General features: G+C 47.3%; 1 protein-coding gene across 1 annotated transcript; it reads left to right on the top strand.

The window, feature by feature from the left end:
* The first annotated feature begins 1,038 nt into the window (after positions 1-1,038).
* Positions 1,039-12,713, top strand: CLDN1 (claudin 1). Its single transcript, XM_026093547.2, has 4 exons — positions 1,039-1,345; positions 8,972-9,136; positions 9,606-9,690; positions 10,225-12,713. The coding sequence occupies exons 1-4, from the start codon at positions 1,123-1,125 to the stop codon at positions 10,385-10,387; spliced, it is 636 nt and encodes a 211-aa protein (XP_025949332.1). The 5' UTR covers positions 1,039-1,122; the 3' UTR covers positions 10,388-12,713.
* Positions 12,714-13,986: the final 1,273 nt, after the last annotated feature.

Here is a 13,986-nt window from a genome sequence, read left to right as displayed (position 1 = left end):
GGAGGACAGCTCTCTTCCTGGTCTATAAGCAAACCTCTTGTTCAATAAACCTTGGCAAGTCACTTGGCTCGCTGAAGCATCCAGAAAGTCAAATGTCTCTTTTTACAGAGACCCAGTAACTCAAAGAGGTGCAGCACATGGTCCTTATTAAAATGATAGATTCAAAGTTTGGACTTAGGGTCCTGGAAGCATTTGTACATGGATGATCAGTGTTTGCTCAGCGGCCTCTTTGACAGCCCTTTAAAAATGATAATAATTTCCCATTATTTCTCTACTGTTCCCTTCACAGCAGTTTATACCTATGTGAGTTGCATGCTAGAGAAGCCAGGCAGGGACTCTTCCCGGTGGGAAAGGCCCCCCTGACCTAGCTGTGGGGTGGGGAAGTCCTCCCCCTCCTGTCCCACACTGCTGGAGGTGGGTCACACAGACCCAGGCAGGACTGCCACAGTCTGGTCTCTACCTTTCCTGTCTGCTCCACTGGCACATGCAGTGTGTCTGCACCAGAAAGGCCTGTTTATACCTCTGGCTGTTAAAGAGTGGCTACAGGCAGCCAGGCCCAAGGAACATCATTTCAGGTCCTGGCTCTCAGGGCCCTTGGCCCTAAAGGTGGGAGACGCCTGAGCACAACCAGAGGTGCCAAAGCGTCTAGGGGTGTTGATGGGGCAGCGGGTACAAAGGCTGTGGCGAGTCCCACGAGCCGTTTCCCCACGGCGCTGCTGGGAAGGGTGGGCTGCAGGGTGCTGTGGGTCCGGGCAAAACCCTGAAGGATGCCCCCCCCACGCCCCGGGGGAAGTGGGGAACATTTTCCTGCCTTTCTCACCCCCCTCGACGCCGCAGCCGCCACCGCCAGCATCCCCGGGAATAGGCGGGGGGTCCCCGGCCCCGCCGCACCGCGGGGGCGGCCCGGGCCCGGCCCGGCCCAGCCCGGCCCGTCGGGGCAGCCCCGCGGGGCGGGGCGGCGGCGCGGCCGCCAGGGGGCGCCCTTTGCGCGACCTTAATAGGGGCGCGGGGCGGTGCGCGGCCGCCACTGCGCTGCGCGGAGCCGGCCGCGCTGTCCCGCTCGCCCCGCATCGCCCCGCCGGCGGCCCCCCGCGCCCCGCCACCCCCCGGCCCCGTGCAGCCATGGCCAGCGGGGGCCTGCAGCTCCTGGGCTTCGTGCTGGCCTTCCTGGGCTGGATCGGCATCATCATCAGCACGGCCATGCCCCAGTGGAAGATGGCATCCTACGCGGGGGACAACATCGTCACGGCCCAGGCGCTCTACGAGGGGCTCTGGATGTCGTGCGCCATGCAGAGCACGGGGCAGATCCAGTGCAAGGTGTACGACTCGCTGCTCAAGCTGGAGAGTAAGTCGGGGGCAAGGGCTGGGGGTGCCCGTCCCGTCCGGGTCACCCGGCGCTTATCGCGGCTCACGCTGGGGGTGTCCGTCCTGTCGGGGCTGGGACGCTGGTCTCGTCGCTCCTCTGCCGGTCCCAAGGGGGCTCGGCGTGCAGGGGTTTGGATGTCGGTCCGTCGGAGACCCCACCGCCCCTGATGTCCGTCCCGTCGGGGCTGGGCGAGCTGGGGAGCCGTCTCGCAGCCTCCTGGTCTGCCCCGGCAGCAGCGGGAGACCTGCGACCCGGTCCCGCAAAGCGACGGGACAGCAACGGTGGCTGTTACCCCCCAATGAAGCCTTTGCGGAGGGCCAGATCCTGTCCCTGGTGGTGTTAAGTGAAGCGCTGTAACTTCAAGCAAGAGTTTTGATTGTAGAAATTCGGTCGGGGCTGTCTTTGGGTATGGTTCAGCAGTAAAGCAAAGTTCATAGAACAGTGCTGAAACTTTCACGTTTTCATCTTGCTGCTACTGTCGTACAACTTTGTTCTTTTCTGAGTAGATCACTGTTACTCCTTTGTGGCTTTTCAGCAAAGGGCTGGCAGGTGAGCTGGATTCTAGCCCAGATAAGGACAGCCTGCAGTTTTTAGGCAGATCATTATTTCAGAGTAATCCATGAGTCTTTTATATCAGCCTGAGATGGTAAAGCTGTCTCCTGCATGTGAGAACTGCTATTTGCCCTGCTGGGGCATCACTTTGGGTGGTTACTCTGAGCTGGAGTCTTAGTGAAGGAAGCCTGTTTCTATCTTGTCTGTTTGTCTGCTTTTCTGTGCTGCTCTTTAGGTAGACGTCTTCTCACAAGGTCTGAGAGTGCTGGAACAGTTTCTCAGACTATGGCTTACCTGACACAAGTGTTTTTGGTTTTTTTAAACAGATGACAAAACTAAAAGCCAAAAACACCCTTTTGGCCTGTCCCAATATCTTTCTCTTCATCCCAGGTCTGGTAAGACTATACCAGTGAGATTAGTGTGTCCTGGGACTGCTTAATCTTTTTCCAGCTATAATTAATAAAAGAATAATTGCTACCTTGGTCACCTTCTCTTTCCCAAAGGAATGAGCATGCCATTTCCCATCAACTGTAGAGAAGGGACCATTGGGAGTATCCCCAAGTTAGATTGCTAGTGTGACACACAGGAAGGGATGGTGGCAAAGCTGGACAGCCTGAGCCCCACCTTCCTTGCTATTCCACATCGGGCTGCACTCCTGCTCCCCTGCTTTGAACACCCATAGGCCCTGCAGCTGGTGGAGGTGCAAATTACTCCCTTCAGGTGTGTGGTGCACTCATTTAGCACTCTGAGCTGTGGATAATAAGGGCCGGCCTAAGCACACAGGTTGCTTTGAGTAGTAATTGAAGCTTAGCTTCAAGTCTTTTATCTCTGCATTGGGGGGTGGGTGGGAGGATACAGCAGAGCTGAGGAATCTCCAGCACCCCATGGATCACTTGAAAAGGTAAACTTGCCTGAGGGGCTCTGTGGCTGTAGCCCATTGTTGTGTAAATTAAACCTGCCTGGAGAATCAAATGTAAAGTTTTGCCGGACGGATTCCTAAAAACCTGACAAAAGACCTTCAGACCTGTCCCATTCATCTCTAAGGACTAAATAACAGCTGATCCCCTCACCTTTGTTCTGCAAACAGGCTCTTCCAAGGCTGCAGGGGAGCTGTGAAGTGCCAGGGACCTTTTATCCAGCCCTATAGGGCATATTTGCCTGAAAATTCTCAAGAAGCCCGGGAAACAAGTGTATCACTGGAAATGTTTTCTTCCTTCGGAAGTCAGCAAGGCGTGGCTAAGACACCTCTTTCTTTTGGTAGTCCAGCTTTCTCAGGTTGTGCCCTTCCTGCTCAAAAGCAGAGCATGTCTACTGACATAATATCTTTTCTGCTGACTTTGTTTTCCCTGGCACGCTTTGGGGTCCTACAGGCAGCCAGAGGCTTGGGCAATGACAACCAGCATTGCTGTTTTGGTTGGAGGTTTGGAGAAAGAAAAACATTCACCCACTTCAGCAGCCACACCCTGGGACTGAGACAGCTGTGCAGTAAGAAGAGCTCTTATAGCATTCATTTATGCCACAGAGAAGGCAGTATATCCATGTGGGCAGAAAAACTTGTAAGTGGCCATGCTTTCCCTGCCAAGGTTGCCCATGCCCCAAGTGCTCTAAGCCACACAGCAGGGCTGCATGCAGTGATGGGAGAGGCTCAGATTTTGCAATTTTTTTTCCCTCCATAGAAAGGTCTGTGTCCTCACACCTACAGTAGTTTAAGGTCATGGCAGTAATGGAAAGTTTTGCCAGCAAGCTTTTGGATATCTGGTGGCTATTGCCATTTTTCTGGATGTGTCCATGTTTGGCTGCTTTGACTGATGCTGCACATCAGAGATTGGTTTGGCATAGATTGATGTGCGCTGCTAGTGACTGAGGGTCCTTTGGCTTCCAGCATTGGAACTGCACACTGCTGGAGTGCACCCATGCTGGCATTTTTCCAGCTGAGGGCTTATGTGAGTCTGGGATGTGCTCCTGTTCAGGCAATAAAGGCTGCATTTTGCTGCCTTATGTGAAAATCTGTGCATGGCTGCATGCAGATGTAAGAGGTGCAAAAGCCATCCTTGCAACAAGGCTTTGTTGCACAGCCTCAGTGTTTTTGTAGCCCTCTGTCATCAACTGTTGAGCTAGCTCAGCTTTGTGCTCCTCTAAGGTCATGGGGAACAGGATGAGACAGGAGGGAGAGGGGTTCCTGGTACAGTCTCTAGAAGTCCTCACTGAGCCACTCTTCTGTTCAAAGTGGAGGTTCTCTGGGTCCTGTCTAGGGTGCTTCAGCTGAAGATGCCCATTGCCCTATTTAGTGTTGCTGGGAGAGATTCTGTGCATGAGACAAGCTGAGACTCATCTACTGCTTCATCGCCAAACCTAGTACCTTCACAATGAGCCTTTGTGCTCCAGCCCAGAAAATAAACAAGGGTTTGGATGCCCTCTGGGTTGAACAGCATCATTCAAATGTGAAATCTTCCCTCCTACATCTTCACCACCCTGGCTGAGCCTGTTTCAGGAGCTGGGGGAAGGGGGAGAGGGGGATAGGAAGGGTTCATCTTTGGGTTACTGCTGCTTTACTGTGATGCTGGGGGAGTTGGGGAGGTTGAACTTTAAGCTAGCAGGAGGGACAAATGTCTTAACTGTCACCTCTCATCCTCAGATCTGGAATAAGCAGGTGGAACCTGATAGTATCTGTGCTTTCATGTGGGTTAAGACTTAATTTGCTCCCATGTTTCTCAATCCCCATTCCCTCCTGAAACTGAGTTATGTGAACATTGTCTCATTTGTGCCGTGCTTTCTCAAGGTAGAGGGTTACCTGGAATGCCACTGAGGCTGTTCCTGTTTAGGTGCCAGGTTGTGTCTGTAGGGGGACTGGAGTCTGTTGCAATCCGTCGGCATTATTGCTCTGCAAGCTGCTTCTCCTAAGCAGCTTTATTAAAGTGCTACTATGTATTACTAAGTCCCTTGGTAAGGGAATTTCCAGGCTTTGTGGGAGAACAGGCTGCCTAGATCTCCTCTGCCCAAGTATCTGGAAATGGTGGTAATGCATGCTGTATGTTTTACAGGCAAACTTTCTCTAGTGCCATTTCTGAGTGATTGCAGGAGGGCATCAAACTTTATTCTCTTTCCCTTTGGGATAGGCAGAGTAGAAGGCCATTCTTGCTTGCTGATCCTGTCTCTGGTACTGGACACACCCTGAGGCCTTCGAGCCATCCCGTTCCAGTGAGAAGCAGGGCCTTTGCTGTCTGCTTCCTGCCTGGGTGCTCTCTATATGGTGTTCTGACTGCTGGGGAGATGCTTTGAAGTCCAAGCTGAAGGTGGTAGGGTGTGCAGGGTCCAGCCTCCAAGTCGCTAGCAGGCTTTTGGGCCCAGCCAGCATGAGTGTAGAGCATGACAGATCTTTGCTGACCTCTGAATTTGTTACTGCTTGCTCATATCTTCATTGCATTGCATGCCTTGCAAAGGTAAACTTTCATGTGCTGGCTAGGCAGAGCAGCAGAATCTCAAATCCAGCTTGTTTGAGGAGGTTCAGCTTTCATGAAACTGCAGTGGGAAGGCTTTGAAGGCTGCTGACTGCTATTCTAGGTAGACGGTGCAGCAGGCTTTCTACACTACAGGGGTGCTTGTAACTTCTGGGAAACTTCCAGTGGCAGGAATTGGAGGGAGTAGCATAGCATCGATGTTTCAGCTGTATTCTGCCATCACTTTGCTGCATGGAGGCCCATGGGAGGGGAAGAACAAGTCCATGTGAAAACATGCAGACAAGTCAGTAAATGAGAAATCCCCCTCAGAAAAACTGGTGAGCTATTATAATTTTGCATTATAAACAGGCATTACAAAAATCCATGGCACCTTCTCAACAGCTTTTCTATATCCTACATAATATACATGGGATAAATAAGGTAATGTGATGACAGAAAAATACTGCTAAACTTCTGCTGGTAAAGTCCTTTCTTACAACTATGCAATTGCCAGCAATTACAATCTATGCTACATGATAGTTGGAAGGAAAGATTTTTATCTAGGGTTCAGATAAGTGTTTATCATGTAGATTAAGTCAAAGCTGCTGTTAGCATTTTTTTTAAGAAGGTTGGTTTCACTATATGAAGCCAGTGAGAGCTGCTATGCCATTTTTTAATGGGTTTATATAAAGCTATGGCGTTTTATAGTGGCCTGAGGGGTTCACTTGTGTGTACTAACTGTTCTCAGTGATAGTTTTAAGACTCTGTCCTTCTAGTACTTACCGCTCTCTTGCTAATAGGTATTTTCAGGACAGGTCTATAATTGCTAATCAGCAATAAAAAGACTTGGCTTCTGAGTAAATAGTGGTTTATATTGATCACACTGTTGCCATCTGACAACTGTTGTTGGGTGTCAGCAAGCTTGTCTACCCCTCTGCAGGACTTTTTTTTTTTTCCTCCTCTCCTTGGGTTCCTGAGGCTGCCCATGCTCTCTGTTGTGGGAGGTTGCAATACCTGTTTCCTTTGAGCCTGTTGCAGCAGCAAGGAATGCAGGAGAAATCCTGTTTCTCTCTGTAATATGCTAGACATTATAAAAAGCAAAATGCTGTGTATTTCTGCTCATTGTTGCTAGCCCATCCTGTTGAGCAGCTTAAGGCAATTCTGCATGTCGCTATCTCGTAGAATTCTTAAAGTACTGGCAAATGCCTGTGTGAACAGAACTAATACTAAACTAGTTTTCTCAGACTCTGGATGTGCAGCTTCCACTGGCGGCACAGCTGGTAATGTGTACGTGATAAGTAACCACTTGTCTGATAATTGACCACAGTCAGTGTACTTGCACACATTGCAAAAGTGATAGGAAGACAGAAGTGCTGCTTCCCAGAATGCCTGCCTGAACACATGACAGCCAGTTTGGGGGAAGGGGAGGGTGCCTGGCTAAAACACTGGTGTTGCACTGAAACATCTTGTAATAATGGGAGAGTTTGTTCTGCAAACATTACAACCTGATTTGCTGTCCCACTGTGATGGTTTCTCAAATGCCTCTGTCGCCTGCCACGGAGTAGGGAGGCTTGAGAACCCTGGGGGTGAAGAGCACTTGGGATCCCCCCAGGCTCTGCTGCTGGACTTCAGTGGCCCTGGGAGATGCTCACAGTCTCTCCTACCTGCTGCACCTGAGATGCTGATTTTCATTCAACTGTTCCTGCAAAGCTTTCATGGGGTGCAGCCAGTTAATACTTGCACATCTTCAGGTTTTAGCTAGGTTCTGTATCACTTCAGTCTGTCTTCTGAAGCCATGTAAACTTTTCATGTGTTCTCCCTTGTTTATAATCTGTTTGTATCTGGTTTGAAGATGTGAGGTCTCTGTTCCTTACTATATTGAGTTTTCTAGTTGTTTGAGATAGCATTCTGTTAGCTTGAGCCTCTTGGAAGAATTTTTTTCAAAACTCTCCTTTGTATAGATTTTTTCTGCAGCAAAATTAAGCCAAATTTACTATAACTTGATGAAGCAGACTTGGTACCTCTACAGAAAATGTTCTTTCCCACGCAAAGTATCAACTAGTGTGTTCAGCCACAGGCCTTTAGAACTGCTGCTGTGATACAGGGTTCAGTCTTAAATGTATGACAGCTCAGTTGGTTTTCTAGGTGGTATCCCATCAGCTGAAGCAGCTCTAAAAATTCACATAACTTTTCATTTAGTAACTTAAAATTATTTTTCATGGTCAATATCTGACATTAGAGATGTATCTTTTGCTAACTTGAGATTTGTGTTGGGATTCTGCTGTTGTCATTTATGCTAAAGGGATAAATGACTTCATAAGTGGCTTTCAGCAATCAATGATGCAGCAAATGTTTAACAGCTTGGTGCACCTTCCCCCTTTAGAGGAGGTAAGAGGAAAAGCCATTTAACCAAGCTAATTGTGGGATCTTTTCCCAAGAAAGACAAGTCCCTTAATAAAGCAAGTCATTTCCTATTGCTCTGTGCTCTGAACTTTGGCTTTATTGTGGTGTTTTTCACTGATTTCATAATATACTGTCAGACCACTTAAGTTTCACTTGTTAAGAGGCAGAGCCAGATTTACTTAAAGCAGAATTCAAAGCTGGTGGGCTGTCTGCCTTCTGCCTCAGCTACCGTGTACTCCTGGGACCCTGTGTTCCACTGAACATCTAGCCCTATTTGTTCCTGGATCTTCTAAGGACTGTTTCAAAATGCATGCTGTTTCAATGAACCTGATTTGCCATGCAATAAAGATCAGCCTCTTATTCCTACACTAACTGTTCCACCAGTGTTTTATTACATGGAAGTTCTTATCAGTAATTTGTTTTATTAGTGTTTTTTCCTTCTTTGATATCAAGAAAGCGTGTGCAATAGCTTAGATGTGTGTGTAGAGTTGGAATGTCTGTCTCTTTGTGTAAGTCAACATAAAGCCAAGTCTTGGATAAAGCATATTGAGCTGGTTTGCTCAAAACCAGAGCGAATGTGAGTTCTACCTGTGGCAGTCAACACCCCACCAATTCTTCAAAAACCAAGAGGCTGTTAAAGCCCTTGAGTGTTTGAGCCTAGCAAGCTAAATATTTCAGGCAAAAAACTATTTTCACTTGGTTGGGGGGGGGGGGGGGATCACTGTCACAATTGTAATTTTATACCTTTATCTATAAAACACAGGCTTTGGAAGTGTTGAACAATAATGGAGCCTTGCTGACTGCTGTGGGATTGTTCATATGTATAGCACTATTCATATTTAAACATGGGTCTAAAGGCTTTGTCAAGGGACAGCCTAGATCTGAATACTACTTTGATAAACAAATATCCTTCCAATTGGAATTCAAATGATCAGGGAACAAAGGCTGTCTGAGGGCAGTTCCCCGTCATTTCCTGCAAAAAGCTGCATGCCCCTTTGATTGCCGGGCACTTCAGAAGAGGTTGAGATTTCTCTGATCCTGATGCATGACAATCTGGGTTAAAGCTAAAAAGGAATGTGTTGGCTGTATCCTGAATAATACAGGGCAGAGTATTTAGATGCATAATTTCAGTAGCAAACCCGATAACTTGAGCTTCTATTTATCTTAAGGTTTTCATCCTCTTTTTGGTAACTCAAATCCTAATGTCTTTTAGGCAGTCTGCAGGCCACTCGGGCATTGATGGTGGCTGCAATTCTCCTGGGCCTTGTTGCCATATTTGTTGCTGTGACTGGCATGAAATGCATGAAGTGCATGGAAGAAGACCAGGTGAAAAAGATGCGAATGGCTGTTTTTGGCGGAGTGATTTTCATCATTGCAGGTTAGTAACATACGGATATGTTTAAGCTTAAATGTGCCAATTCTAAATGGCAGGCAGATATTGGGTGTGCTGTCATTGCTCCAAGAGCATTTTGGGCTGGGAATTCACTGGAGGACTGAGGCACTAGCTGTTGGCTCTGCAAGGCACCAGACAGGTCTCTTGGCTCTAGCTTATGTTCCCTGTATGGGGGGGGCTCCATGCCACCCATCTCTATCAGCAGAGCTGAGCTGACCCATACACCTGGCTTAGTAAAAGGCTGCCAGAAGTCCTGAGCTGGTGTGACTTGTGTGGGTGGCCTTAAATCCCTGTATTTCTTTCTCATCCAGGTCTAAGCAACAGCTCAGATCTTCCCAGGGTGGCAGCAGCTCAGCATCAATCCAGATGCTTGTTCTGTGATGCTTATTTTTCCAGTGATTTTTGTTGATTTCTTTTCTTAATAAGATGTGGTCTTTTTTCCCCTTGTGTGCAGGAATGGCAGCGCTGGTGGCCACATCGTGGTATGGCAACAGAGTGGCTCGGGCCTTCTATGACCCTTTCACCCCTGTCAACACCAGGTACTGACCCATTTTACATAATGCATAGACTTAATAATTTGTCAATGTAGAGCATGACAAATGTTAATAGGGTATAGTTATGATCAACAGCAGCTCAAAACAGAATTTCCTGAACTACCTGGGTTGGCTTGCCCACTGGGCAGAAGGAGCATTGTGACCAGATCTCATCACCCCTGTGGCTCTTGCAGCAGCACCAAGGCTTAAGGCAGCATGACTGCAGGAGACCTAGCTTATTTGACTTCTAGGTTTTTTTTCCTCCACTAAATGTCTGAGGCCTAGTTTTTAGAGCTTCGCCTTCTTGTGGGCTTGCAGAGCAAGCTAGCTTGCAGGGCAGACTGGAATAACCAAGTGTGCAAAACTTTCTAGGCCTGAAGGTCAGCAGAGTCTCAGGTCTCTGTCACTGTAAACTGCCTGCCTTGCAGGAAGCCACTTCCACAAAGATTTCAGCCCCCTTCTGCATCATGAACACAAGCAATGCCTGTAATCTTGAGGCACTGCCTGCAGTATTTACTTTTTTCCTTGTTTCTCCCACAGATTTGAATTTGGATCAGCCCTCTTCATTGGCTGGGCAGCTGCTTCTCTGGCCTTGCTGGGAGGAGCCTTCCTCTGCTGCTCCTGCCCCCGGCGAGAAACCTCCTATCCACCCACCCGAGGCTATCCGAAAAATGCCCCCTCCACAGGGAAGGATTATGTATAATGAAAAGAAGAGGAGCCACCAGCACTGGTAGTGAAGAATCCTCTGGAGAGGACACTACAATGCCACTGTCCTGAACAGAGCTCAGACTTTCTAAGTTCTGCCTTCCTCTTTTGTTCCCAAAATGTGTATATTTTTGTATCCTCTTTGCTACTGGATATAACTTCTCCTTTCTCTCCCAGCCCATGGAGGAAGGCTAGCCTAGGTTCATGAGTATTATCACTGGAAAGATGAAGCCTCTGAGCTTGGGTTAACTTCAGTATTTGGGAGTAAAAGGGAAAATGATACTGTTTTTAGATGGATGTTGGTGCTTTTTTAGTTTTTTTTAAATTAGATGGTAACAATTCAGTCCCAATACCCACTAAGTTAGAGCCCATTGTGGGGTGTGTGTATAGGAATTTAAAGAACATATGTATGCAAAGTGATAAAGCCAGTGCTAAGGGGAAACATAATTTTAGGGTAAAACTTTGTGTAGGAGTGCTTGAAGACATTCTCCAATGCTCTTGTACTCTCATTGGCACCCTCTTCAGCACCTTCCTCTCTGTACTGATTGGCAAGATGACGGGTCAGACAAAGTGTGCAACTTTGTATGTATGTGCTGCTGACCAACAGAAGATGCAGTGTGATGTGACTTGGCTTAACTCCATGTCACTCTTGCTGAGATCTGGTAAATAGATCATGTCTGCCAGAGGCTGCAAGATTGTGAACTCCTAAAACAACTGCAGGTTTCCCTGGTGTCAGGGAAGAGTTATTGAAAAATGACTCCTTTCTACTTTCACTGCGTGGCTCTTGGTGGGGCTGTCCCTGCCATCCCTTCAAGATGCTGAGTGCTGCCAGTGGTTGTTTCTGATATTCTAACCCTAAACTCTTACCTTTGAGCTTGAACTTTTACTCCCTTGTGTTACAAGGTACTTCTAACAAACTCTCCTCTCCTTTCTTGAATTCACTTCACTAAAATGTCAGCTCATACTTTTTCTACCTCTGCTTTTGGCCATTATTTCACATTTGTGATGTTCTCCTTTGAAGCCCTCCCTTCAGCTCCTTCTCCATGTCTGTCCTGGTGCTCCTCCACCCTATTCACATGTTGCAGAGATGGCCAGGACTTCCCCATCTGTTCAGTCCCAGGCCAGTGTGCCTGCTGTGACCTAGAGGGATTAAGAAATACCTCATCACATGAACAATTTCCACATGGAGCACAGTCACATGGATGTGTTTTACTGCTACATACAGTTCCCTGTTCAAACTGCTGTTGTTCTATCCCAGACTTTCCTTATAACCACTTAACCTCTGCCTTTTCCCTCCCTCACACATACCAGCTCTATTAACTTAGTTTCTCTTGGTTGTTCATGCATTTAAATCTAGTCTAGTTTCTGGACTGACTTTCATGTTTCTGTCCTCTCAAGTCTGCAGTTATTTCTAATTTGGAATGTTATGAATTACTGATCTCAGTTTGCTTTACGCAGCTAACTGTTAAACCAAACAATGCACTGCCAACCCTTGATGTTTCCTCAAGGATACCTCACATAGTGCCATTTGATTCTGTCTTTTCTCTTCTAAGCATTTTCAGTGATGAGATATGAAGGCATATTCCAGAAAACTGACTCAAAGGTTATAGCAGTTCCTTTTAATCCAAGCTCAAAGAGGAAGCAACCCAGCATTTTAAAGATAAAGCCATCATTGCATATAAAGTCATATCTGAAAAATGCAGTTAATAAAAGATTCCCACCCCTTCCTCTGAAACACCCCATTTTCAGTGTTGTAACAAGCTGAATGAGGTTGGCTGGAGTTTAAATCTCGGTTCATAGAAGGATGGTGTCACTCTCCAAAGCTCAAACTTGCTGTTCCTAAGGAAGGAAGCTGGTTGTTTCTGACCAGGCTTATAATTGTGTAATGCTGTATTATATAATTGTGTATGTTCAGAGGCATCAGACTTCTTGATTTCCTTCTGTAGATAGGGAGAGCCTCGGGCTGAGCTACGTACAGCCATGGTGTTAGTGGTTTGTAAAAGCTTTGTACCTCTGTTTGACCTCACTCTCTGCAACATGAATCAAAGTTACTAAAAGAAACCAACCAAAGCATTGAGTTGATGTTGGTCTGTACTTGGAGATGGCTTATGCAGCTTCCATCTCTCCATGGGGAGTTGCCTGTGCACAGTGGCTGCCTCGTGTGACCTCTCATCTTGAAGTGGCAGCTCAGGTCATCTCACATAGCTGCTGAGGTCTGTGCTTTTGTATTTGCATTAACCCTGAGCCAGGGAGCAGACACTTGTATTGGGAACTTGTATAAAGTGTTTAAACAATTTCAATAAATTGACTTTTTTAAAGAAAAATCAGACTTATTTCATCTTTGTTTTGAGTAGACCTCAGATGGTGTGCATGGAAGAGAAGAGCATGGCCTGGGCTCTTGGGTGTCTGCCTGCGAGGATCAAGCTTGCTATGCTGTGTGTATCTGTGGCAGATGTAGGTGGGGACAGCTCCTCTGCAGTGAGTCAGGCGGTTGTGGCCTCTGGCACAAACTCACCCAGTAATCATCAGCTATGATTGCAGCCTAGGAACCAGAAGGTCTGTTCCTCTTCACAAGTCATGCCCCACCCCGGGTGGAGCAGGGAGACAGCAGATCGGCTCCCTGACAGGGGGAGTGCAAGCTGCAGGAATGGGGATGGGACAGGGTGTGGAGCCACGGTGCTCCTTGCGGAGATGCTCCTTTTCAGTGGTGCCTTTTGTTTGGCAACCTCATCTAGAGGGAAGAGCTGCAAGCTGTGCTTTCTTTTTAAGGTGTGGGTTTTTCATGGTTTTGTTTTTAAGCTTTATGAACTATATTGCCTTTCTTGGCTAACAGGCTCATGAAGAGGAGTGGAGCCTTTGAAGGTGCTGGGAGGGTGTCTTGTACTCCAAAGCCCCTTTTGGAGTATGTCATGTTTCTCTCAGCTGTGACAGCAAGCACAAGCAATTGGGTGTAAATTTTTGCAGGCCAGGTAAAGAATGGCTCCCAGATAGCACTAGCCTTTTGTGATCTCTGCTGCTGCCTCCCCCAGGGAAGCAAGGATCTAGCCCTGTTCCTTCTGCCTGCCCTGGAAACTTTTTCTACTCACACAGGGCTTTGGTGTTTCCCTTTTATGCATCAAGTACATGTGATAAGAGGCAAACTTTGTATTCAGAACTTTCTTAGTCAAGAAGCTGTCTGTCTTCCCTCATTTTCCAAGGGCTATTTGCTTTTCTGCTACAAACAAAAGGAATAGAGCTAATTAGGGTTGTGTAAAGCTGGCAGAGCAAAACAGCTAGGCATGTGGTTGGCTAAGCGAGCTTGCACTGCCTGGAGCAGACTGGTTGCCTGGCATAGTTTGGGGGCTATGGTCATTCTTATTCCAACCTGTCAATTAGTCAAGGATTTCCATTGAGATTATTTTTTTCCCATGTTTTCATGCTCGCGCTCTCTCTCCAAGGACTTTTGCAAGCTCTGCTCTGAAGTTTCCTATTGCAGAAGTGAGGTCCTAGGCAGAATAAAAAAGAATAATCCCACCTATAAAATGGACAGTAGGACTTTTTTGTTTCTGGCACAAGTGGGGCACTAAGTGACACATACTTGTTTGAGACAGCAGTGCA

This window comes from Dromaius novaehollandiae, chromosome 9, assembly GCF_036370855.1.
Source record: "Dromaius novaehollandiae isolate bDroNov1 chromosome 9, bDroNov1.hap1, whole genome shotgun sequence".
Lineage (NCBI taxonomy): Eukaryota > Metazoa > Chordata > Aves > Casuariiformes > Dromaiidae > Dromaius > Dromaius novaehollandiae.
The sequence above is the reverse complement of the archived record's forward strand: the minus strand, read 5'-3'. Positions and strand labels throughout refer to the sequence as shown.